The 23,782-nt window shown below is 39.0% G+C and overlaps 1 protein-coding gene and 1 non-coding gene across 2 annotated transcripts in view; both read left to right on the top strand.

Annotated features, from left to right (window-relative positions):
* The window catches only part of LOC124775060 (NFX1-type zinc finger-containing protein 1-like), a 439,199-nt gene extending 415,648 nt beyond the window's left edge, over positions 1-23,551 (top strand). Inside the window, exon 16 of the mRNA XM_047249854.1 lies at positions 22,411-23,551. Coding sequence (XP_047105810.1) covers positions 22,411-23,174 — 764 coding nt within the window. The 3' untranslated portion in view covers positions 23,175-23,551. The remainder of the gene's footprint in view (positions 1-22,410) is intronic.
* Trnat-agu lies at positions 135-207 on the top strand. The gene has a single exon. It is a non-coding gene; the product is annotated as a tRNA-Thr (tRNA).
* Positions 23,552-23,782: the final 231 nt, after the last annotated feature.

Genomic DNA, 23,782 nt, shown 5'->3' with positions numbered 1-23,782 from the left:
GTCCAATGCTGGGGTGCTATTCCAGTGTCGGAAGGCCCTAGCAATAGTGACAATATAAGGGGAGATGTGAATTAGAGTTTGTGTTGGGGAGAGTATTTAACTTGGGTAGTTAGTGCAGCAATGTTGACCATAATACTGCGGTGGTGTAATGGTCAGCATATCAGCCTAGTAAGCGAGAAGACCTGGGTTCGAGTCCCAGCTGCAGCACAAATTTTAACTCATTTCTTCAGCTTCCAGCGTTATCGTAGATAAATTAGAGACTTAAATATCTCAGGGAAAATTTAATTTAAGGTCATTTAACCCTATTTACTATCAACAAAGTTCAGCCCCCCCACCCCCCAATCATTTACATGCAAACAAGGGCCCACCAGAGTGAATGGCTGCAGTGTGCAATACCTGGGATCTTAACCTTACATCACTGTGTAGATAGTTTCAAAAAGTTGATCACACCGCTGGGGACCCGTGCTTGCTAGTAAATATAGTTGTATGTACTTCTGTATACACAGTGAGACAAACTTTGTTGCTCCTTAATTTTTTCAGTGACTATATATACCCCTATACCCTGCTTTGTCATTTTATCCGTTGTGGTTAACAGTTTTCGCTGACCTGTCACCTTTCGTGTAATTTATATGGTTGTTTGTTCTTTCTTAAGTTAGCACCATAGGACCAAATTGAGGAGCAAATTTCAAAGGTCATGGAACATGTCAGTACATGAAATTACAACATAAAAGTAATAACAGATAAAAACAAAATGTTTATGAACCTGAAAAAAGTCAATCCATAAGCTTAAGTAAACACAATCAACAATACAACAAGAATCAGCTTAATTTTTCAAGGCACTCCTTGATGGAATACAAGTAGTGACCCATGAGGAAACTCTTTAGTTTCGATTTGAAAGTGTGGATTACTGCTAAGATTCTTGAATTCTTGTGGTAGCATATTGAAAATGGGTGCAGCTGTATATTGCACACCTTTCTGCACAAGAGTTAAGGAAGTGCGATCGAAATGCAGATTACATTTGTGCTGAGTATTAACTGAGTGAAAGCTTCTAGTTCTTGGGAATAAGCTGATATTGTTAACAAGAAATGACAGTGTAGAATATATATATTCAGAGGCCAATGTCAAATACCCCGACTAACGAACAGGCATCGACAAGAGGTTTGCGAACTTACACCACTCATTGCCCGAACTGCCCATTACTGAGCCAAAAACACCCTTTTAGAATGGGAAGAGTTACCCCAAAATACAGGGTGTTTCAAAATGAATATATGGGTTTTAAGGCTTTGTAGCACGTATTACATTCACCTTACAATTATAAATAATACACCAAATGAAAGAGAAACACAAACAGTTTTTCTTACAATTATTCAGTGTGAACACCGATCACACAAGGAGTCGATAGGCGAGTTGTTCTGAAACCTTGATCAGTGTGTCAGATAGATTAGCTGGTATCGGAGGCACATACACATGATCGCGTCAGATTGTGTATGAACGTGGAGGTCACGCATAAAATGCTGTGTCAACCGGCCCCTTGCGCCCAATCCACCGGTCGGATACAATGTGATTTAACCAGTCGCGTACTGAGTTATGCTCCCAAATAAAGATGTGTTGTTCAGGTTCTTCCCTTTGAGGCATGGGCCATAGCTGTAGCACATCAAGGTAAGAAACATCAGTTACAGTTGATTCACTGAAAAAGAAAGGCCCATAAACTTTCTGCAGCGATATTTCTTGGGGCTAAGCGTGAAAGACTTGCACTCATTCCACACGTTTTTCAGTCACTCTTTATCATTCCATACTCTTCCCATTGTGCACAGGTATACATACATAGCTGTTTGAGTTGCTCTTTCATTTGGTGTATTATTTACAATTGTAAGTTGAACGTAATAAATATGCAATGCCTTAGAACTGGTATGTTCATTTTGAAACACACTGTAAAATAACATACGACACTAATTTTCATATTGAAAGATCACTTACGTCAGAAACTGTCCAAATAGTAAAAATGGCAGCATTAAGTCTTTGAACAAGATCCTGAATGTGGGCTTTCCACAACAGTTTACTATGTATCTGAATACCTAAAAATTTGAACTGTTCAGTTTCACTAATCACATGCCCATTCTGTGAAATTAAAACTTCGGGTTTTGTTGAATTGTGTCTTAGAAACTGTAAAAACTGAGTCTTACTGTAATTTAGCATTAGTTTATTTTCTACAGACTGAGCCAATGTCACACACAACATCCTTTACTACCAAGCTAGTGTCATCAGCAAACATAAATGTTTTAGAATTACCCGTAATACTGGAGGGCTTATCATTTATATAAATAAGGAACAGGAGTGGCCCCAACACTGAATCCCTGGGACACCCCCCACCCCGTCCCAATTGACTGTACCCCACTGAGACCCCATATCACAGCCATTCTCAACACTGTGAATAATGACCTTTTGCTGTGTGTTGTTAAAGTAAGAGGTGACCCAGTTGTGAGGTGCTCCCCGTGTTCCATAATGGTCAAACTTCTAGAGCAATATTTCTTGATCAACACAATCAAACACCTTAAATCAAAAAATATCACTTGCATTCAAAACCTTTTATTTAATCCATCCAGTACCTAACAGAGAAAATATAATATAGCATTTTCAGTTGTTAAGCGACATCTAAAGCCAAACTGTATATTTGATAGCAAATTATGTTTTATAAAATGATCATTTATCCTTACATACACAGCCTTTTCTATAACTTGAGCAAACACTGATGGAATAGAAATAGGTCTAAAATTGTCTACATTATCCCTTTCTCCCTTTATATAAAGCGGCTTTACTACTGAGTACTTTAATCGTTCAGAAAACTGACCATTCTTATAGGAAAAATTAAAAATATGGCTAAATACAGTTTTAACATGTACAGCACAGTACCTTAATATTCTGCTAGGCACTCCATCATATCTGTGAGAGTCCTAAGTCTTAAGTGATTTAATTATTGATTCAGTCTCCCCCTTGTCAGTATTACAGTGGAGTATTTCAGACATCAATCTCAGAAAGGGATTGATTGCTGATTCTGGGGCATCTCCTGTTAAATATCATATAGTGAATTGAATTAACCTTTTATCCCACCAGCAATAGAAAACTGGCTCAAACGTTCTCAAGAAAACAATAGAATCTTTGCAACCTCTTTGTAATGCCATTACTGCGATGGTTGACTGAAAACTCTTCAACCGTTGGCAGCATTGGTATGTGGTAGTACTGGCTTGTTCCGTAGCCTCTTCTCTGCAGCTCCAGTTGGCAGGAAGCCTTAGCATTGAACAGTTGTGTTGTTACAGTGTAAAGTATGGAACTCTGCACAGATGGTTGGTCAATGCGATTTGAGCGACGTGTAGCCGTTGAATTTTTGACAGCAGAAGGTGTCACCCCAAAGGAGATTCATCAGACAATAAAAGCAGTTTATGCTGATTGTTTTGATTTGAGTACCGTGTGTCGTTGGGCGAGTAAGTTTGAAGATGATGAGGCAGGAACATCTGACCTGCGTGATACATAAAGAGTTGGATGTCCTGTGACAGCAACCAATGAGTTTCACAAGCAAAATGTTGACAGATTGATTCAGGATGATTGTCGTATCACTCAGAGAGAAATTTCAAGTACAATCAGCATTTTACAAGAATGTGTGGGTCGCATTATTGCTTTGCTTGGCTATCGGAAGATCTGTGCATGATGGGTACCCCAGATGCTGACTCCTGAAATAAAAGCACACAGACTTGAAATTGGCCAGAAACTCCTCTCGCGTTATGAAAATGAAGGTGATGCCTTCCTCCATTCAATTGTGCCAGACGAAATGTGGGTACACCATTATGACCAGGAGAAGAAATGTCAATTTGTGGAATATCGACACAAAGACTCACCCTGGAAAAAGAAATTCAAAACGCAGCCCTCAGCTGGAAAAATCATGGCCACAGTGTTCTGGGACGCAGATGGTGTTATCCGTGTTGATTTCCTTGATCGTGGAACTACAATAAATTCAGAGCATTACATCACAATGCTGCAAACTCTGAAACGACGGCTAACAAGGGTCCAAAAGGAAAAGGGAAATGTTTTCCTGCAGCACGACAGTGCCAAACCACACACTTCATGTGCCACCACAGGAGAACTTCAGAGACTGAAGCTCACCATCATACAGCATCCTCCATACAGTCCAGATTTAGCACCGTCTGACATCCATCTGTTTATTAAAATATCCCCATCCAAACCCAATTAACGAAGATGGAGGCATTACTTTTCATTCAACCCTCGTATTATCAAAATGACATTCTTCTACTAACTTTAATTCATCATCATTCGTGTCAGTGGCTAGATTGGACAGTGTAAAAATTGGACTGCATAAAAATTGAGACTTTACAGGTGCTGATGACCGCACAATTGAGTGCCCCACAAATTGAACATCATCATCATCATCTACTAACTTTTATAATAAACTTGCAGATTGTCTTTCATTGCTTCCCATTTTTTCAATCTTACAATTTTGCATTAGATCCACTCCAGCTTACATTAAGGACTACTTACCTAACGGTGCTCCACTGGCTGATGAGGAAGCATTTTAGAACTCTGTTTACCTACCTCCTTGCAGAATTTGCATCCCCCATCACCACCTCTTGGCTCTGATGAACTGTTCCCTTTCTTTAAATGTTCCCTTTCTTTAAATGCACTTTGGGGCTCTCTAAATCTATCTTGTCTCTTTGTCACTGAATTTTAATCTTTTCTACGTTGCCCCACGGTTATTCTATAGTGCTATAGTGCTCCCTACTTCCTTAAGGTTACCCTTCTGTATTTTATCGTTATTAGATTTATAGTTGTCAAACGCCCCTGTTATATATTCCATTGTCTCTCCTAACCTATCATCAACATTTTGTTTAAGCCTTTCCTCCATATTTATTCTAGATGTTTAAACTATTCACCCCTTGTTTAATTGATCTGTGACTCATTTGCCCTTTATCTAGTTTCAGTTCTTGAGTGTGTGATTCCAACCTATCTGTGTTTCTGTGTATTCTTTGTAAAACCTCTCCCTTAAATGAATCAGTTTGTGCCTCTTTTTCTAACCTTGACTCTTTAATATGAGTCTTTAACTTTTAACTGACATGAATTATCTCCTCTTGAACCCTAGTTATTGTCTGGATAAGTTCTGTCCTTATATCCTTTCTAACTACCTCCATTTCAGTACTTATTTCATTATTATTAGTAGTTAATCTATCTTTAATTTATTTTACACCTCTGCCTATTGTATCATTACTTGCAGCTAAACAATTATTCATTTCTTGTAGACCTATATCTATTTTATCATTACTTGAGTTTATATGGTTATTCATTTCTTGCTTCTCCTTTTTTATGTTCTCACTACTAACAATGAACCTCTCCTAAATATCCTTCATCATGTGGGAATACTCTGACATTGGTACCAGAGTTTCCATGATATTCACTAAATACAAGATCAAATTTACAACCCACAAAAAGTTAACAGTTGATAACTTAACAATTAGTTCTTTCAATAAAAGCTTTATTAATTTAGTCTTCCCCACAATAAGCACTTGAATAGGGTTACAAAAGTCGCTTTTACACTTTCTGAAAGTTTGACAAATGTTCCACCAATTGATCTGATTAACCACAGTGGTTATTGTCTACTGCTTGCTAAGTAACTGTGAGAGCTGTTGGCAATCATTGACTCGCATCTGCTAGGTACATCACTAGCTGTTATGGCATCAACTCAGTGTAGCCTCCAGCATCTTTTTCTTTCTCGTGGCTATCATCTCATTGAATACTGAGTCTGGAGATACCAGCACCTCATATGCAGGTGAAGATCACATTCATTTTGCCATTTAGTTGTTATATAAAGTCTGTATGTTACTTAAAGAAAAATTACTATCTAATATTAGGAATTACCAGACAACTACTGGTACTTACCACCATTGCTGAAATCCGACTCATCAGCAGAAAAACCTGTATAATCACAACAGCCATCTCTGTTACTGCACTTTGTACAAAAAAGTTGTTTTTGCAGGTGCATTGATCCTGGATATTTTTTACATACAAAGTGTAAAATACTCATCACTTCTGCATCCAAAACTTGTGCTCCGGCATATGATTTCATACAAACAATACCACTTTGAGGTGTGTGCCCAAGTTTCTGTCATGAGGTTTCAAAATGTGCCATTATCTGTGTGAAATTTTTGTTACTGTTTCCACTTATTGCTTCCTGAGCTGCTGTGATGGATATGTCACACTCTAGTGACCCAATGACTTAATTAGAAATTGGGGAGGGGGGGGGGGGGGGGGGGGGGGGGGGACTTATGGTAGTTTAGGAACATCTGATACTGAACAAAGAATTTTTCATGCCTTCAGAACTTTTACCTATTGGCCAGATTCTATATAAGATAAATTTTTTATTCTCATAAAACTTGAATTAGCTAATTTAGATGTCATACTCATGGCAGTGGAAGGTTATTTAAATGTTGAACACAATATAACTAATTAAGCCAAAATTCCTATGTGAATATTTCAATTTTCATTAAAATAAACAAACACCCACAGTCCTTGCATCACCTATTTCAACTGATGAATTCACTCAAATCTTCAGATTGATTATACTATTGCCAGACTTTTCTTATTTCTCAATAGTTTTGTTACAGGCGTAGACAGAATCAAGTTTTACTTTGAGCTTCTTCCTTGTTGCACCAATGGATCGCTCTTTTTCATAATTTCCCTGTACAAGTCTTTAATTCTTCTTCATCACTACTATTAGTGTTTACATCCTCTGAATAAATTACTTTTTAAGAGTACTCCTTCACTCTTGATGATCTGTGCATGGAACCAATGAAAATGATGGCAGCAATTCACTTGTGAAAAGAACAAGAGAGAGAATGGCAGGCATTGGGTCATTGCACACTAAATTTTTAACACTATTGGTGCCATCTTATACTGACCATTTTAGAACTGTAAAATTAAAGCAGCAAATGGTCATTATGATGACATTTCATATTTGTAGTATGGCAAAGCATGACTTGTGATCACCATTTGCTGCATTTATTTTACTACCCTGAGGATGGCTAGTGTAGGCTGATAATGGTTAACATTTTGAAGTGTTTTGTAAAATTAAAGCTGCAAATGGTCATTACGATGACATTTCATATTTGTAGTATGACAAAGCATGACTTGTTGTTGTGATCACCATTTGCTGCATTTATTTTACTACCCTGATGATGGCTAGTGTAGGCTGGTACTGGTTAACATTTTGAAGTGTTTTGCAATTATGCCAAATGAATGTGAATTGTAAACCAAAGTAACATAGTTCTATTTCATAACAAGAAACAAATGTTCAACAGTCGTTTAAGGAAAAGGTTCAAAAGCATTAAAACATAAACCAAATGTGCATCTCATGGAATGTACATAAAGCAACATGGCTTGAAACATATGACATAAATGGGTGTGGCATGTTGTAAACATGTTACCAAGACGGTTCTATCACATTTGAAATTGCAAAACGAAATTTTGATTTTTTGGGGTGAGTTCGATTGTCTCCTTGAATGCTAAAGCCACTTTCTGCTGTAGGAAAAACATCTTTTCAACATTAGGTGTCTTGAACACTTTCATTAGTAAAGCAACATGACACATGTCATTTCATTCCACCACCACCACAAGACCAAATTACCTCCAGAAAACCATTTTTAGCTATTACACGGTTGCTCTTCAGCCTAATGATATTATATATTTTTTTATTGTGGCTGGTGAATTTTCTGAATTTTGGGCACAGGATCAGCCTCTAAATTGCAAGATGTAGGTGTGCAAACACATTGCAGCTAAGAGAGCTCACTGCACTGGGGAAATAGGGCTAACTTGTAAAAAGGTGTGAATATATCAAGACGTTTTGGTTTAAATGCCTTTGAAGCTGCAAGATAAGTCGAAAAGCTATTTCCCTTCTTTTACATCCCTAACTGTGCCCAAGACATACTCACCTTTTTGTGCTATAATTGGACCATTTCTCAATTTGGTTCACAACTTCCACTCTGCCATTACATATCCGTAACTTCTCAAGAGAAGAACACTTTTGTTGACTCGGGGGACGACTGATCTGATATAGGTAATTTTATTGTCTTTTGAACAATGTTGTTTGTACCATGGCATTGGATAAAGCTTTCACAAAACAACTGGATGACCATTAATTACATGTATATGTCCACCTTTGTACAAAATTTGAACCAGTTCGCACAAGTTTGAGACATAGAAGTCACACACATAAAAAAGCTCACAAGAAACATACTTTGTGCAAGGAAAAGCCAAATGAAACTATATTTTTTTAAGCAAATTTTCAGTTTTATCTAAGAAAGCATTTTTATTTTTTTGAATCACTTTAAACTGTTTCCGCGCATTCAGTTAAGGATGAATTTTACAAGCTACATTTAGCTCATCTTTAAATCACCATATCTCAAAATGGATAAAGGTTATTGGAGAAAAAAATTCATTTTGACTTCATTCATTTATCTACCTTTGTGCAAAGTTTGGACTGATTTGTACAAGCTTAAAGCATAGAAGTGGTGCACTTCAAAAACCTCCCAGAAATCGTGTTTATTGCATGTAAAATCCAAATAAATAAGACTTTTTTCAAACTGTTAAAACTAAACACGGATCGAGATCCGATATACCAGTGAATAGTACTAGAACCATCAGTCTTGCTCCAGTCTGGAATTATTTAAGGGGGAACTGTTTTCGGACATAAAATGCAACGAGGGTGACTCTTTTTGCACGTGAAATCCAAAGAATGCACATATAAAAGGTGCCATTAACTGAGCATCAATTAGTTCAGCCCAATTAAAAACTTTGGTGAAATAAATTAACCATTTCACACAATTTGTCTCGACATCAGCTCCAGTTCATGCGTTGACAGCAGTGAGCTTGTTGTATTGAGTTTTTTTTTAGTGGCTTCATTTTCAGTTTTCGTGGTGTGAGTGCACCAGATATTTATGTTCATTCTGTATGCGGCCATGTTCCATGACATTATACAATTATATTTTTGTTTTGTTGTCATGGTTACGGAGTAACTTATGGCTGCAATAAAGAAAGGAGCAATAAGTTATTTTTACTCTCAGTTTACCGTATTTCAAACACATACATACAGTATCTGTTTCTGTTCTGTGAATTCATTGCTTTTGATTGGAGTTTTATTTGTGTGAACTGTGACGCTTAAGTCCTGTAACTTATCATATTTCGCTCGTTTTGTTTTGGTTCGTCAGTGGCACTTGTCTGTCTAGTAGGCTCTCGGAGACCAGTGTGGCCTGAGCTCCCAGTTGGTGCACATCGACAGTGCAGAAAGATACGTATATAGCTTCTTTTCTGTGTTTACTTTGTAGATTCTTACTTAAATTGCGTGTGAGTTTCGTATAGGAGGTGTAATTTCGAGTTTTAGTTACTGTAATCGTAAATTCAGGCAGATTGTAGCGCAGTCGTTAGGCATTTGTACAGGTTAGTTCATACATTCTTTGCGTGTTTCCCTTGCATTATCTAGACACGGACTCGTGTTTCAGTAACTGTTGTTCAACATCGATTAGAATGGACAGGGACTGTGATTGCTGTGTTCAGATGAGAGCTGAGTTGGCATCCCTTCGCTCACAGCTGCAGGCGGCGCTGACTTCGGTCGCGCAGCTTGAGGCTGTTGCCAATGGACACCACTGTGGGGAGCTGGACTTGGGTATCACGGGGATGTCAACCTTGTCCTGTCTGTCCCCAAATCGGTCTGCCGCTGTGGTTGCCCCAGTTGCTGCCCACAGTGGGGCTGAGTCCTCGCCTTTGGTTGATTGGGAGGTCGTTCCAAGGCGTGGCAGGCAGCGAAAGACATCCCCGGAGGCTGATCAGAAAGCCTCCCTGGTGCGTCTGACAAACAGGTTTCAGGTACTGTCTCTGGCTGAGCCAGATGCAGCTGCCTGCCCTGTTTCAGAGGATGATTCTCAGCCTTCAAGGTGTGGGCAATCACAGAGGGTGGGCTTATTGGTAGTGGGGAGCTCCAATGTTAGGCGCGTAATGGGGCCCCTTAGGGATATGGCGGCTAAGGAGGGGAAGAAATCCAGTGTGCACTCCGTGTGCATTCCGGGTGGAGTCATTCCTGATGTGGAAAGGGTCCTTCCGGATACCATGAAGAGCACAGGGTGCAGCCAGCTGCGGGTGGTGGCACATGTCGGCACTAATGACGTGTGTCACTTTGGATCTGAGGAAATTCTCTCTGGATTCCAGCGGCTATCTGATTTGGTGAAGGCTGCCGGTCTTGCTTACGAGATGAAGGCAGAGCTCACCATCTGCAGCATCGTTGACAGAACCGACTGCAGACCTTTGGTGCAGAGCCGGGTGGAGGTCTGAATCAGAGGCTCAGACAGTTTTGCGACCGTGTTGGTTGCAGATTCCTTGACTTGCACCATAGGGTGGTGGGGGTTTGGGTTCCGCTGAATAGGTCAGGAGTTCACTACACTCAGCTGGCGGCTACATGGGTAGCGGAGGCTGTGTGGCATGGACCGGGCGGTTTTTTAGGTTAGAAGGCCTCAGGAAAGTACGGGGTGGGCTGCAATCTCAAAGGGTGCGTGGCAAATACAGGTCGTGCTTGGATCAAGGAACAGTCGGAATTGTAGTTGCAAATTGTTGTAGTTGTGCTGGGAAAGTCCCTGAACTTCAAGCGCTAATAGAAAGCACAGAAGCTGGAATCGTTATAGGTACAGAAAGCTGGCTAAAGCCTGAAATAAGTTCTGCAGAAATTTTTACAAAGTCTCAGGCGGTGTTCAGGAATGATAGATTAGGCAGAATTGGTGGTGGAGCGTTTGTGTCTGTTAATAGTGGTTTATCTTGTAGTGAAGTCGAAGTAGATACTCCGTGCGAATTGGTATGGGTGGAGGTTATACTTAACAGCCGAACTAAGTTAATAATTGGCTCCTTCTACCGACCCCCAGACTTCAATGATATAGTTGCTGAACAGTTCAGAGAAAATTTGAGTCTCGTAACAAATAAATACCCCACTTATATGGTTATAGTTGGTGGGGACATCAACCTTCCCTCAATATGTTGGCAAAAATACTTGTTCAAAACCGGTGGTAGGCAGAAAACGTCTTCCGAGATTGTCCTAAATGCTTTCTCTGAAAATTATTTTGAGCAGTTAGTCCACGAACCCATGCGAATTGTAAATGGTTGCAAAAACACACTTGACCTCTCAGCCACAAACAATCCAGAACTAATAGGGAGCATCACGACTGATACAGGGATTAGTGGTCACAAGGTAGTTGTAGCTAGGCTCAATACCGTTTCTTCCAAATCCACCAGAAACAAACGCAAAATAATTTTATTTAAAAAAGCGGATAAAGTGTCACTAGAAGCCTTCCTAAGAGACAATCTCCATTCCTTCCGAACTGACTATGCAAATGTAGACGAGAGGTGGCTCAAATTCAAAGATATAGTAGCAACAGCAATTGAGAGATTCATACGTCATAAATTGGTAATAGATGGAGCTGATCCCCCATGGTACACAAAACAGGTCCGAACGCTGTTGCAGAGGCAACGAAAAAGCATGTGAAGTTCAGAAGAACGCGAAATCCGGAAGATTGGCTAAAATTTACAGACGCGCGAAATTTGGCACTGACTTCAATGCGAGATGCCTTTAATAGGTTCCACAACGAAACATTGTCTGAAAATTTGGTAGAAAATCTGAAGAAATTCTGGTCGTATGTAAAGTACACAAGCGGCAAGACGCAGTCAATACCTTTGCTGCGCAGTGCCGATGGTACTGTTACCAACGACTGTGCTGCTAAAGCGGAGTTATTGAATGCAGTTTTCCGAAATTCCTTCACCAGGGAAGACGAATGGAATATTCCAGAATTTGAAACACAAACAGCTGCTAGCATGAGTTTCTTAGAAGTAGATACCTTAGGGGTTGCTAAGTAACTCAAATCGTTTGATACAGGCAAGTCTTCAGGTCCAGATTGTATACCGATTAGGTTCCTTTCAGATTATGCTGATACAACAGCTCCCTACTTAGCAATCATATACAACCGCTCGCTCACTGATAGATCTGTACCTACAGATTGGAAAATTGCACGGGTCGCACCAGTGTTTAAGAAGGGTAGTAGGTGTAATCCATCGAACTACAGACCTATATCATTGGCGTCGGTTTGCAGTAGGGTTTTGAAGCATATACTGTATTCAAACATTATGAATCACCTCGTAGGAAACAATCTATTGATACGTAATCAGCACTGTTTCAGAAAACATCGTTCTTGTGCAACGCAGCTAGCTCTTTATTCGCACGAAGTAATGGCCACTATCGACAGGGGATCTCAAGTTGATTCCGTATTTCTAGATTTCCGGAAAGCTTTTGACACTGTTCCTCACAAGCGACTTCTAATCAAGCTGCGGGCCTATGGGGTATTGTCTCAGTTGTGCGACTGGATTCGTGATTTCCTGTCAGGAAGATCGCAGTTCGTAGTAATAGACGGCAAATCATCGAGTAAAACTGAAGTGATATCAGGTGTTCCCCAGGGAAGCGTCCTGACCTGGGTGACAATCTGAGCAGTTCTCTTAGGTTGCTCGCTGATGATGCTGTAATTTACCGTCTAGTAAGGTCATCCGAAGACCAGTATCAGCTGCAAAGTGATTTAGAAAAGATTGCTGTATGGTGTGGCAGGTGGCAGTTGACGCTAAATAACAAAAAGTGTGAGGTGATCCACATGAGTTCCAAAAGAAATCTGTTGGAATTTGATTACTCAGTAAATAGTACAATTCTCAAGGCTGTCAATTCAACTAAGTACCTGGGTGTTAAAATTACGAACAACTTCAGTTGGAAAGACCACATAGATAATATTGTGGGGAAGGCGAGCCAAAGGTTGCATTTCATTGGCAGGACACTTAGAAGATGCACTAAGTCCACTAAAGAGACAGCTTACACTACACTCGTTCGTCCTCTGTTAGAATATTGCTGCGCGGTGTGAGATCCTTACCAGTGGGATTGATGGAGGACATCGAAAAGGTGCAAAAAAGGGCAGCTCGTTTTGTATCATCACGTAATAGGGGAGAGAGTGTGGCAGATATGATACGCGAGTTGGGATGGAAGTCATTAAAGCAAAGACGTTTTTCGGCGCTGTGAGATCTATTTACAAACTTTGTCACCAACTTTCTCTTCCTAATGCGAAAATATTTTGTTGAGCCCAACCTACATAGTTAGGAATTATCATCAAAATAAAATAAGAGAAATCAGAGCTCGAACAGAAAGGTTTAGGTGTTCGTTTTTCCCGCGCGCTGTTCGGGAGTGGAATGGTAGAGAGATAGTATGATTGTGGTTCGATGAACCTTCTGCCAAGTACTTAAATGTGAATTGCAGAGTAATCATGTAGATGTAGATGTAGATGTCTACTGTGGAAAACCTTCGTTTTTGTTTTGAACTGAGTATTATAAGTTTGACTTACATTCAGCCTTCACGAAGATGGATAAATTGAAAACATACAGTATCCAGAAATTTGACTGTAAGAATTTCCAACTGTGGAAATATCAGTTGCAAATTTTTTTCATGCTCAAAAAGTGCTTGATATCGTTGAGGGGATACTGAGTCCAAATGAAGCTGGTGAGAGTCAAACCGCTTGGGATGACTTAAATGCGAAGGTGATGCTCATTCTGTCTACTGGGATGGAATTTGACCAATTGCAGTCTGTTATGGTGTACACAAATTCAGTAGAAATGTGAGCAAGACTATTCATGAACAGCGATCCACAGTTAATAAAATGGCCTTGAAGCAGAAATTTTTTGATTAGAGAACGTCACCAACAGACACAGTCGCACAACACATTGGTAAAGTTGAGTCCTTGGTACAAGCATTAGCTGATATTGGGGAACCTGTTACAGGAGTTGACAAAGTGGCTAAAATTTTGGGAAATCTGCCAGCAAAGTTTTCAACTGCCTGGGGCTTGTGTGCTGAAGATCAACAAACGTTCAATAATTTGACTTTAAGGCTATTGAAAGAAGAACAAAAACTTTTACAGTGTCATGAAAACTCGACAGCCTTTGCAGTAGTAAATGTGGACAAAACACGCAAGTTCAGTTCAAATACTGGTAACCACAGTGTGTCCAACACGGTCAGTAGAAAAGATGTTGAATGTTATTACTGTCACAAAAAGGGACATTTTAAATCTGAGTGCAGAGAACTTTTAGCAAAACTTGATACGAAAACTGATACATCTGAGCATGAAGCTTTGAGCGCAGAACATGTGTATATTTTTGCTCCAGGTTGCGAGAACATTTGGTTAGCTGACAGTGCTGCGTCAAAACATGTGACGTCATACAAAGAATGGTTTAGCACATTTAAGCCAATTCAGTTGGATGACTCATTTGTTCATATTGGAGACAACACGATCGTAAAAGCAGAAGGCATTGGATCAACTGAAGTATTGTCATCAGTTGAGGAAAAATGGCAACCTCACACTTTGGAAAACACATTGTATATACTAAGCTAAAGACAAATTTATTTTCAGTGGAAATTTTTTTGGAAATTTGTGGTAAGTTCCTATGGGACTAAACTGCTGAGGTCATAGGTCTAACTTAAACTAACTTCCGCTAAGGACAACACACACACCCATGCCCGAGGGAGGACTCGAACCTCCGACAAGGGAACCCGCGCAAACCGTGACAAGACGTCGCAGACCGCGCAGCTACCCCATGCGACTGTTTTCAGTGGGAGCAGTCACAAAAAAGAGGAATGAAAGTTATTTTTGACAACAAGAGAATGTAAGTTCGTGGTTCAGGTCTAACTGCAGCAGGAATTAAGATGGACAATCAGTGTTATCAAATGTTGTTTAAATGTCCAGATGTACTATGGGCAAATCCTGCTTCCTTGAATTCCACCTTGATCTGGCATGAGAGCCTTGGACACATTCATTTCAGTGGTGTCAAGAATACGGCTGACCTGAATTTAATACCTGGTTTTGGTATGAAGAAAGTTCAAAATCTTCATTGTGGCCCATGTCAGTATGGCAAGAAGAAAGAAAATCTTTTGATTCAAATTTGGAATGACGACAATAGTTCCTGGCAAATTTATTCATGTAGATTTTAGTGGACATGTGAGAAAACTGCCTTTTGAAGGTGCACATTTGTGCATAATTTTCAAGGATGACTGCACTTCATACCGGTTCGTGCATTTTCTTAAAAGTAATCATGATACTTTCCCCATGTTTTTGGAATTTCAGAAACTGATTGGACGACAAACTAGAAACAAAATCAAAGTTCTGAGAAGTGACAATTGGACCGAATTAATAAATAAGCAATTTGAAGATTATATCAAATAAAATGGCACAATACGTGAGAAAAAAAGTCCCCATACACTACAGCAGAATGGCCGAATTGAATGAGAAAACAGGTCCATTGCTGAGTGTGCATGCACTGTGTTATTAAGTACTGACTTGTCTCATGAATTATAGGCAGAGGCAATAAATTGTGCTGCATATATCTTAAACGGCTGATCGTGTTTGGAAAACCACCTTCTTTGGGACAGACAAGGAAGTTTGAATCAGCAGCATACGTACATGTTCCTGATAAATTTAGATCAAAATGGGATAGTAAATCAAAGATATTGATCATGGTTGGCTATGATGTGTATAGTACCAATTATCGCCTCTACAATCCTGAGTATAAGAAAGTTACAATCTCCTTTAATGTCTCTTTCAATGAAGAACAAACCCATAGCTTAATCATAGAACAAAGATATACTGAATTTTACCTGGGAGACCATGCTGCAGAAGATGTTCAAGAGGAATCTGAAGAGGATGATGCTTGTGAACAAATGAAAGAAAATCAAAAAGATATTCGAGAAGAATCTGAAGAGGATGAAACTGGTGAACAAACAAAAGAAAATCAAAGGATAAATCTGAGAGATTGGTCTAATCTGCGAGCACCTGCTCATTTTTGGGACCGAGATATAGCTTCTTCTGACATTGTCTTTGAACCTCAAACTTTTGAAGCAGCAATGGCATCGAAAGAGTCATCAAAGTGGAAACAAGCAATGGAAGAGGAAATGACATTCTTGAAGAAGAACAAAACTTTAGATCTAGTACCATTACCACACAACTGCAAGGCAGTTGGATGTAAGTGGGTCTATTGTGAGAAGCAGAATTCTGAGGGAAAAATTGGCCCCTTTAAAGCTAGATTACGTGCAAAAGATTATTCACAACAAGAAGGCATTGATTATCAAGAGAGATTCTCTCCTGTGGTCCGATATGATTCAATCAGAGTTTTATTAGCCATAGCAGCTTCATGAGATATGCAAATTAGGCAGTTTTATGTTAAGACTGCATTCCTGAATAGGAATTTGAAAGAATAAGTTTACATGGATCAACCAAAAGCTTTTGTTGTAGAAGGCTCAAATAATGTTTGCAAACTGAGGAAGAGTCTATATGGACTCGGACAATCACCACATTGTTGGAATCAAAAATTTGTACAGTTTCTGACAATGTTTGGCTTTGTGCAACTGAATGCAGACAAATGTATTTTTCATGCTTTAACAGATGACACTGGTGTTCTGGAACTTTATGTGGATGATGGCTTGCTTATTTGTAAGTCTCCAAAAATACTGGGAAATGTTTTGACAGCACTGGGATCAACTTTTAAAATTACTGTGGGCAATGGAAAATGCTTCTGTGGATTGGAAATTGAACAAAGCCCTTCTACAAAAGAAATCTATATAGGGCAGCAAAGATGCATCAGTTGTTTGCTTCAGAAGTTTAACATGGATGGTTCAAAACCTGACTCCACTCCTTTTGATGTTAGAACTATGTTGCACAGTGGCCAGTCTCTTGCAAACCAGCATGAGGTAAATGTAAATGTTGTGTGACTAGGGCCTCCCGTTGGGTAGACCATTTGCTGGGTGCAAGCCTTTCGATTTGACGCCACTTCGGTGACTTGCATGTCAATGGGGATGAAACGATAATGATTAGGACAACACAACACCCAGTCGCTAAGCAAAGATCTTCTTCAACCCAGCCGGGAATCGAACCCGGGCCCTTAGAATTGACATTCTGTCGCGCTGGCCACTCAGCTACCGGGGGATGGCACCAACATGAGGTAAAAGAGATGGAAAGCAAACCTTACTGGCAGGCAGTCGGCAGCTTAATGTTGGTAGCAACTGTCTTACGGTCACACATCACGTTCGCTGTGAGCATGGTGAGTAAGATTTTACATAATCTAGGTCTCAGTCATTGGCATGCTGTTAAAAGAATTATTAATTATCTGCAAGGGACCAGGGTCCGGACCAAAAGGTACAAAGCTGATTCTTCTGGACTGGTGGTCTACTCAGATGCTATCTTTGCTGGTGACTGTGACACTCATCGCTCAACTACAGGCTATGTGAGCTTGTTAGCAGGTGGGCCTGTGACATGGTGTTCATGTTGGCAGAAATGTGTGAGCAGATCAACAATGGAGGCCAAATACATAGCAGCTTCAGATGCTGCTACTGAAGTTATTTGGTTCTTTGGTTTTCTCAGTGAACTTGGTTTTCAGTTAGACAAACCAACAACACTCCATGTTGACAAACAAAGTGCTATTCGCCTGTTTAAAAACACAGAACATCACAAACATACCAAGCACATTGACCATTATATACATGAACATGTTGAAAATAATGAGATTGAAGTTTATTATGTTTATTCTGATAAACAGTTGGCAGACTTATTCACAAAACCTTTAACTAGAGACAAATTCATGACAAACAGAAAAGGTCTGTTAATGCTCTCAAAACAAACTCACTAAAACAAGAGTGGGAATGTTGACAGTAGTGAGCTTGTCGTATTGAGTTTTTTTTAGTGGTTTCATTTTCAGTTTTTGTGGTTTGTGTGCACCAGATATTTATGTTCATTCTGTGTGCGGCCATATTCCGCGACATTATAAAATTATATCTTTGTTTTTTTGTTTTGTTGTTACAGTTATTGTGCAGCTTTTGGTTGCAATAAAGAAAGGAGCAATAACTTATTTTTACTCCAATTTACCATATTTTGCTCTGTGATTTTCTGTCAAACATAATTAAAGACATCAGTTCCAACCTTGCTTAATATAGTATAACATAGCTACAGTAACACATATGTTTTAATGGCTATACAAATGGCTGCTGGTCTGGACTAAACCAAAAACTTGTCACTCTATGTTCGTTGCTCAAGTAGGAACCAAGCACCAAGAGCCTCGTAGCTGCCAAACCACAATTCTGTGCATGACCTTTCCATACATATTTGTTACAGCGCTTCCATGCTGTAATGATAATGTGGGGTGTCCACATAAAACCTCCCTTATTCCCAAGAGCAATGGGGAAAAAGCTGTGAGACATAGGTACACTAAGTGATCAAAAGTATCTGGACATGTGGCTGAAAATGATTTATAAATTTGTGGCACCCTCCATCGGTAATACTGGAACTCATTATGGTGTTGGTCAACCCTTATCCTTTATGCCAGCTTCCACTCTTGCAGGCATATGTTCAATCAGGTGCGGGAAGGTTCCTTGGAGAATGGGGTATCAATGTCGGTCAGTGAGGCCTGGCACAAAGTTGGTGTTCCAAAACATACCAAAGGTGAGGACTCTGTCCAGGCCTGTCCATTACATGGATGTTATTGTCATGTAACCATCCCGCCACAGGCCTTGCATTATGAACAGGTCCTCGATCATGTTGAAAGATGCAATCGCCATCCCCGAATTGCTCTTCAACTGTGGGAATCAAGAAGGTGCTTGAAACATCAATGTAGGCCTGTGCTATGATAGCGCCACGCTAAACAACAAGGGGTGCAAACCCCCTCAATGAAAAACATGACCACACCTAACACCAGTACCTCCTAATTTTACTGTTGGCACTACACACACTGGTAGATGACATTCATCTACATCTACATCTATATTTATACTCCGCAAGCCACCCAACGATGTGTGGCAGAGGGCACTTTACGTGCCACTGTCATTACCTCCCTTTCCTGTTCCAGTCACGTGTGGTTTGTGGGAAGAACGACAGATGGGAAGCCTCCGTGCGTGCTCGAATCTCTCTAATTTTACATTTGTCATCTCCTTGGGAGGTATAAGCAGGGGGAAGCAATATATCCGATACCTCATCCAGAAAAGCACCCTCTCGAAACCTGGACAACAAGCTACACTGCGGTGCAGAGTGCCTCTCTTGCAGAGTCTGCGACTTGAGTTTGCTAAACATCTCCATAACACTATCACGCTTACCAAATAGCCCTGTGACAAAACGTGGCGCACTTCTTTGGATCTTCTCTATCTCCTCTGTCAACTCAACCTGGTACGGATCCCACACTAATGAGCACCGGACTTTCGCCATACCCACAACCCTGTCATTGTATTGCCACATTGTCCACCATGATTCGTCACTCCACACAATGTTTTTCCACTGTTGAATCATTCAACGTTTATGCCCTTTACACCAAGCGAGGCATTGTTTGGCATTTACCGCCGTGATGTGTGGCTTATGAGCAGCCACTTCACTATGAAATCCAAGTTTTCGCCTCCCTTCGCTGCTCATTTGAGTACTTTAAATCTAATTAGAATTTGAACTAAGGTAGATACAACATCCCTAGCAGTCTCATGATAAAATTTGTGACAAAATTAGCCTCATATTTCTACAAGGTTTTTCCTTAACCTAAATTTCCATGACATTTTAATTGCTCATTGTAATTATTACTGTGATAAATTTGTGAAGATTCTTCCAGTAGCGCTTTTGTAGAATTTATTAATTTCAAATCTCTATCCATCAGCTCCAAATCCACAGAACTTTCACCTGCAAATTAGTTAAGTACTAAGCTAAGGGAAAATATTTTCCATTAAATTAAAGCACAGAAATTTTTGCTTTTCCAAATCAGTGGCAGTGTTTACTAATTTCATTAACAATAACTTTTAGTGCGCTCATGATATTTTCGTAGCTTTACAAAACCATCTCAATATTGACTTCTCCGTCAAGAAACAAAAAGCATACAGTGAATATAATTAATTGTAAAGTCAGTGCAAGAATATTTTCTGCTTTGTCTTTAAAATTAAAAAAAAAAAAAAAAAAAAAAAAAATTATTGTGGTAGTGAGTATTTTTGATACTTATCTGTTAAGTTCTTTTTTTGTACAGATGATCTTTGGATAGTTCAGCTGTACTGCGTATTACTAATATTGTTCAATATTACACTATTTAATTTTATACATTAATTTGAAGATATACTTAACCTTAAATTGAATTCATAAAGCTTATTAACTTCATAAACTTGTAGTCATAATTATGAGTGTGTGGAGTTCCTGTGTCTACGAACAACTTACTTCCACAATGAGAACTAAATATGCCTAGAGAAGTATTTTAATTAATAATATTCAAAAAGTTTTACCAGATATTGATGAAGAGTATTCTGTACTATCAGTTTGGTCAATTTAGACATGTTGAAATAAAAGTTGACATCAATAAAATCTTAATCACATATGACATTATTCATTTTGAAGTTGCTTCACTTGTAAGGACTCTGATAGATCAGTACTTATTTGCCTCAAACTTGTAACTGTGTAAGAATGTTAAGAATCTTATGAGTGTGTTTAGATGTGAAATTTTGTTGCTGTTTGTCACTGATACATCAGCTGCTGAAATAACATATCTTTCCCACGCACTGCATTAATGAATTACACTGATATGAAACACCTCCATGTAATATGACATCAGGAGGCCAAAATATTACTGCATCTTTGGACAGCCAATTTTCATGCACAGCTTAACTTACTCTGGCTCCTCACCCCCTCCCCCTTTCTCTAAAACATTATATCAGTCAACTGTTCACTATCATGACATGAGTATGAACCAGATGAAATTACCGCTTCCATAAAAAGGCTGTTTTACGACAATAAAATGTTTATTGAAACACTCCAGTGTGCTATCCACCGCATATAACACATCATTTATTAATTGTATCACTCATAAAACTTCATTTCACAAAAATTTCCAGTGGATATCAAATAATATTTATATTGTAATTATTCTGATATATCCAGAGGTCTACATATTCAACAAACTCTGAAAGCGAGTTGTACCTTACACTCCCCTTGCAAGCTGGAGCCACACCAAGAAGATACATTTGAAGTGTTGGTAAACTCAGTCAAATGCATGTGAGCAGCTATCTAAAATTAAAATATCCTCACAGCATTTGCCTAAAGATTGGTTTTTGTGAGGTGCTTTATGTTAAATTGGCAGAGCTGTCAAATATGTGTGTTCATTATGCAGACAGTGATGACAAAAGATAACTTCAGAAAGTGTTTTGCATGTAGGTCATTGCAGAAACAGTACTGATGAAGCCTCTTGATCTTTGTGTTTGGTGTTTCAAGTCCAAAATAATTGCTGTTAGTTTAACAAGTTCTGTTTGCATGTTGTTCTTAATATCAGTAAATTATTTTGGCAGATTTGTACATAATATGTATTTAATTTTGTTTCTCGTTGTTGTTGTTGTGGTCTTCAGTCCTGAGACTGGTTTGATGCAGCTCTCCATGCTACTCTATCCTGTGCAAGCTTCTTCATCTCCCAGTACCTACTGCAACCTACATCCTTCTGAATCTGCTTAGTGTATTCATCTCTTGGTCTCCCTCTACGATTTTTACACTCCACGCTGCCCTCCAGTGCCAAATTTGTGATCCCTTGGTGCCTCAAAACATGTCCTACCAACCGGTGCCTTCTTTTTGTCAAGTTGTGCCACAAACTCCTCTTCTCCCCAATTCTATTCAATACCTCCTCATTAGTTATGTGATCTACCCATCTAATCTTCAGCATTCTTCTGTAGCACCACATTTCGAAAGCTTCTATTCTCTTCTTGTCCAAACTATTTATCGTCCATGTTTCACTTCCATACATGGCCACACTCCACACAAATACTTTCAGAAACGACTTCCTGATACTTAAATCTATACTCGATGTTAACAAATTTCTCTTCTTCAGAAATGCTTTCCTTGCCATTGCCAGTCTACATTTTATATCCTCCCTACTTCGACCATCATCAGTTATTTTGCTCCTAAATAGCAAAACTCCTTTACTACTTTAAGTGTCTCATTTCCTAATCTAATTCCCTCTGTATCACCCAATTTAATTTGACTACATTCCATTATCCTCGTTTTGCTTTTGTTGATGTTCATCTTATATCCTCCTTTCAAGACACAGTCCATTCCGTTCAACTGCTCTTGCAAGTCCTTTGCTGTCTCTGACAGAATTACAATGTCATCGGTGAACCTCAAAGTTTTTATTTCATCTCCATGAATTTTAATGCCTACTCTGAATTTTTCTTTTGTTTCCTTTACTGCTTGCTCAATATACAGATTGAATAACATTGTTTCTCAGTTTTACATAATGCTGGTTTTGATGGTTTTACAGGAGAAAGCACTGAAATACAGAAGACGTTAACATTATTACACTCAAACCTTCAACATCAACAAAAGAGGAGGAGAATATTTCTTTCGAGGATGGACCTTGACTCAATATCCATTAAAATAGACTTTATCTCAAAACTTCTGGAAACCCTGGAATGCTGTTTTCTCCGAATAATGATTCCCTGTGCTACCCGACGGGAGGCCCTCGTCACACATTTCATTTCATGTGAAGACACTTTCAAGAAAGTTATGAAACAATTTGACTTACTGGTTTGTTTGATCAGGGAAAGGAATACACACATGAGTCAACAGGAGGTTATTGATTTTAATCAAGAAATAAACAGATTTGTGAGAATGGCACAGCTCTATAGTATTGAGAGGACCTTCAACTTCACATCATCCCACTCTTCTGAGGTTATTAAGGCATTACACAAACAAGCTGTGCAAGAAGTGAAGTCTATTGAAAGATTTACATCAATACAGGATGAAAAAGTGAAAGAAATTTTAGACAAATTGAATGAAGCATGTAAAGTAGAAGTCCCACTTGATAATGAAATAATTAGAAGAGAGATTGTGAAAACAGTAGGTGTAACACCTGGTCACTGGTTCAGATGCCCAAATGGACATTACTGTGTTATTGGAAACCATGGAGGAGCGATGCATGAAGGTAAATGTCCAGATTGTGGGGCTAAAATCAGTGGTGCAAGGTATCCTGTGCATAGGGACAATTATCAAGCTGGGGAAATTGATTCAACACATCCAGCGTAGTGTAATACATGAATTTTTAAGGGATTCCGTGTACCTCTAAGCCTGAGTGTAATTTCTGTTTGATTGATTTAGATTATGTTATAAAGCTATATCTTTATTTTACATGTTGCTAAGAGTTCATCAGTGAGAATATTATTTTTAAAGTATACCCTGTTTTTTACTCTATGAATTGTAGTTTGTTCTATGATTATATAAACCATTTTACTCAATACTTAACATCATTTTTATCATTTTACAGAAAAGATAAATTGCTTGTCAGTTTCTGATAGATGTTTGTGGATTTATTGTGTGTGGCAGATACTGTGGCAGTATTATGTGTTACTTGTACCACTAAATGAGAAGCAAATATTTGTACTGAATAAAAAATCTAGAGAATATACTGGATTATAATTCTAAGATACAGGATATCCATGAAAGCATATCCCAGTTTTGATGGTGTGTTGTAACAGTTTAATGTAGACTACTTACAACAAATAATATATAAAATTGAAGGTAAACTACGCTAATTTTTCGTGCAGTTGTTCAAAATGTGCACCTTTCATTATACAGCTCATGTTCAGCCTAAAATCCAATTTTCCCCACACTTTGGTTAACATATCTGGAGTAAT

This window comes from Schistocerca piceifrons, chromosome 2 (assembly GCF_021461385.2).
Source record: "Schistocerca piceifrons isolate TAMUIC-IGC-003096 chromosome 2, iqSchPice1.1, whole genome shotgun sequence".
NCBI lineage: Eukaryota > Metazoa > Arthropoda > Insecta > Orthoptera > Acrididae > Schistocerca > Schistocerca piceifrons.
The sequence above is the reverse complement of the archived record's forward strand: the minus strand, read 5'-3'. Positions and strand labels throughout refer to the sequence as shown.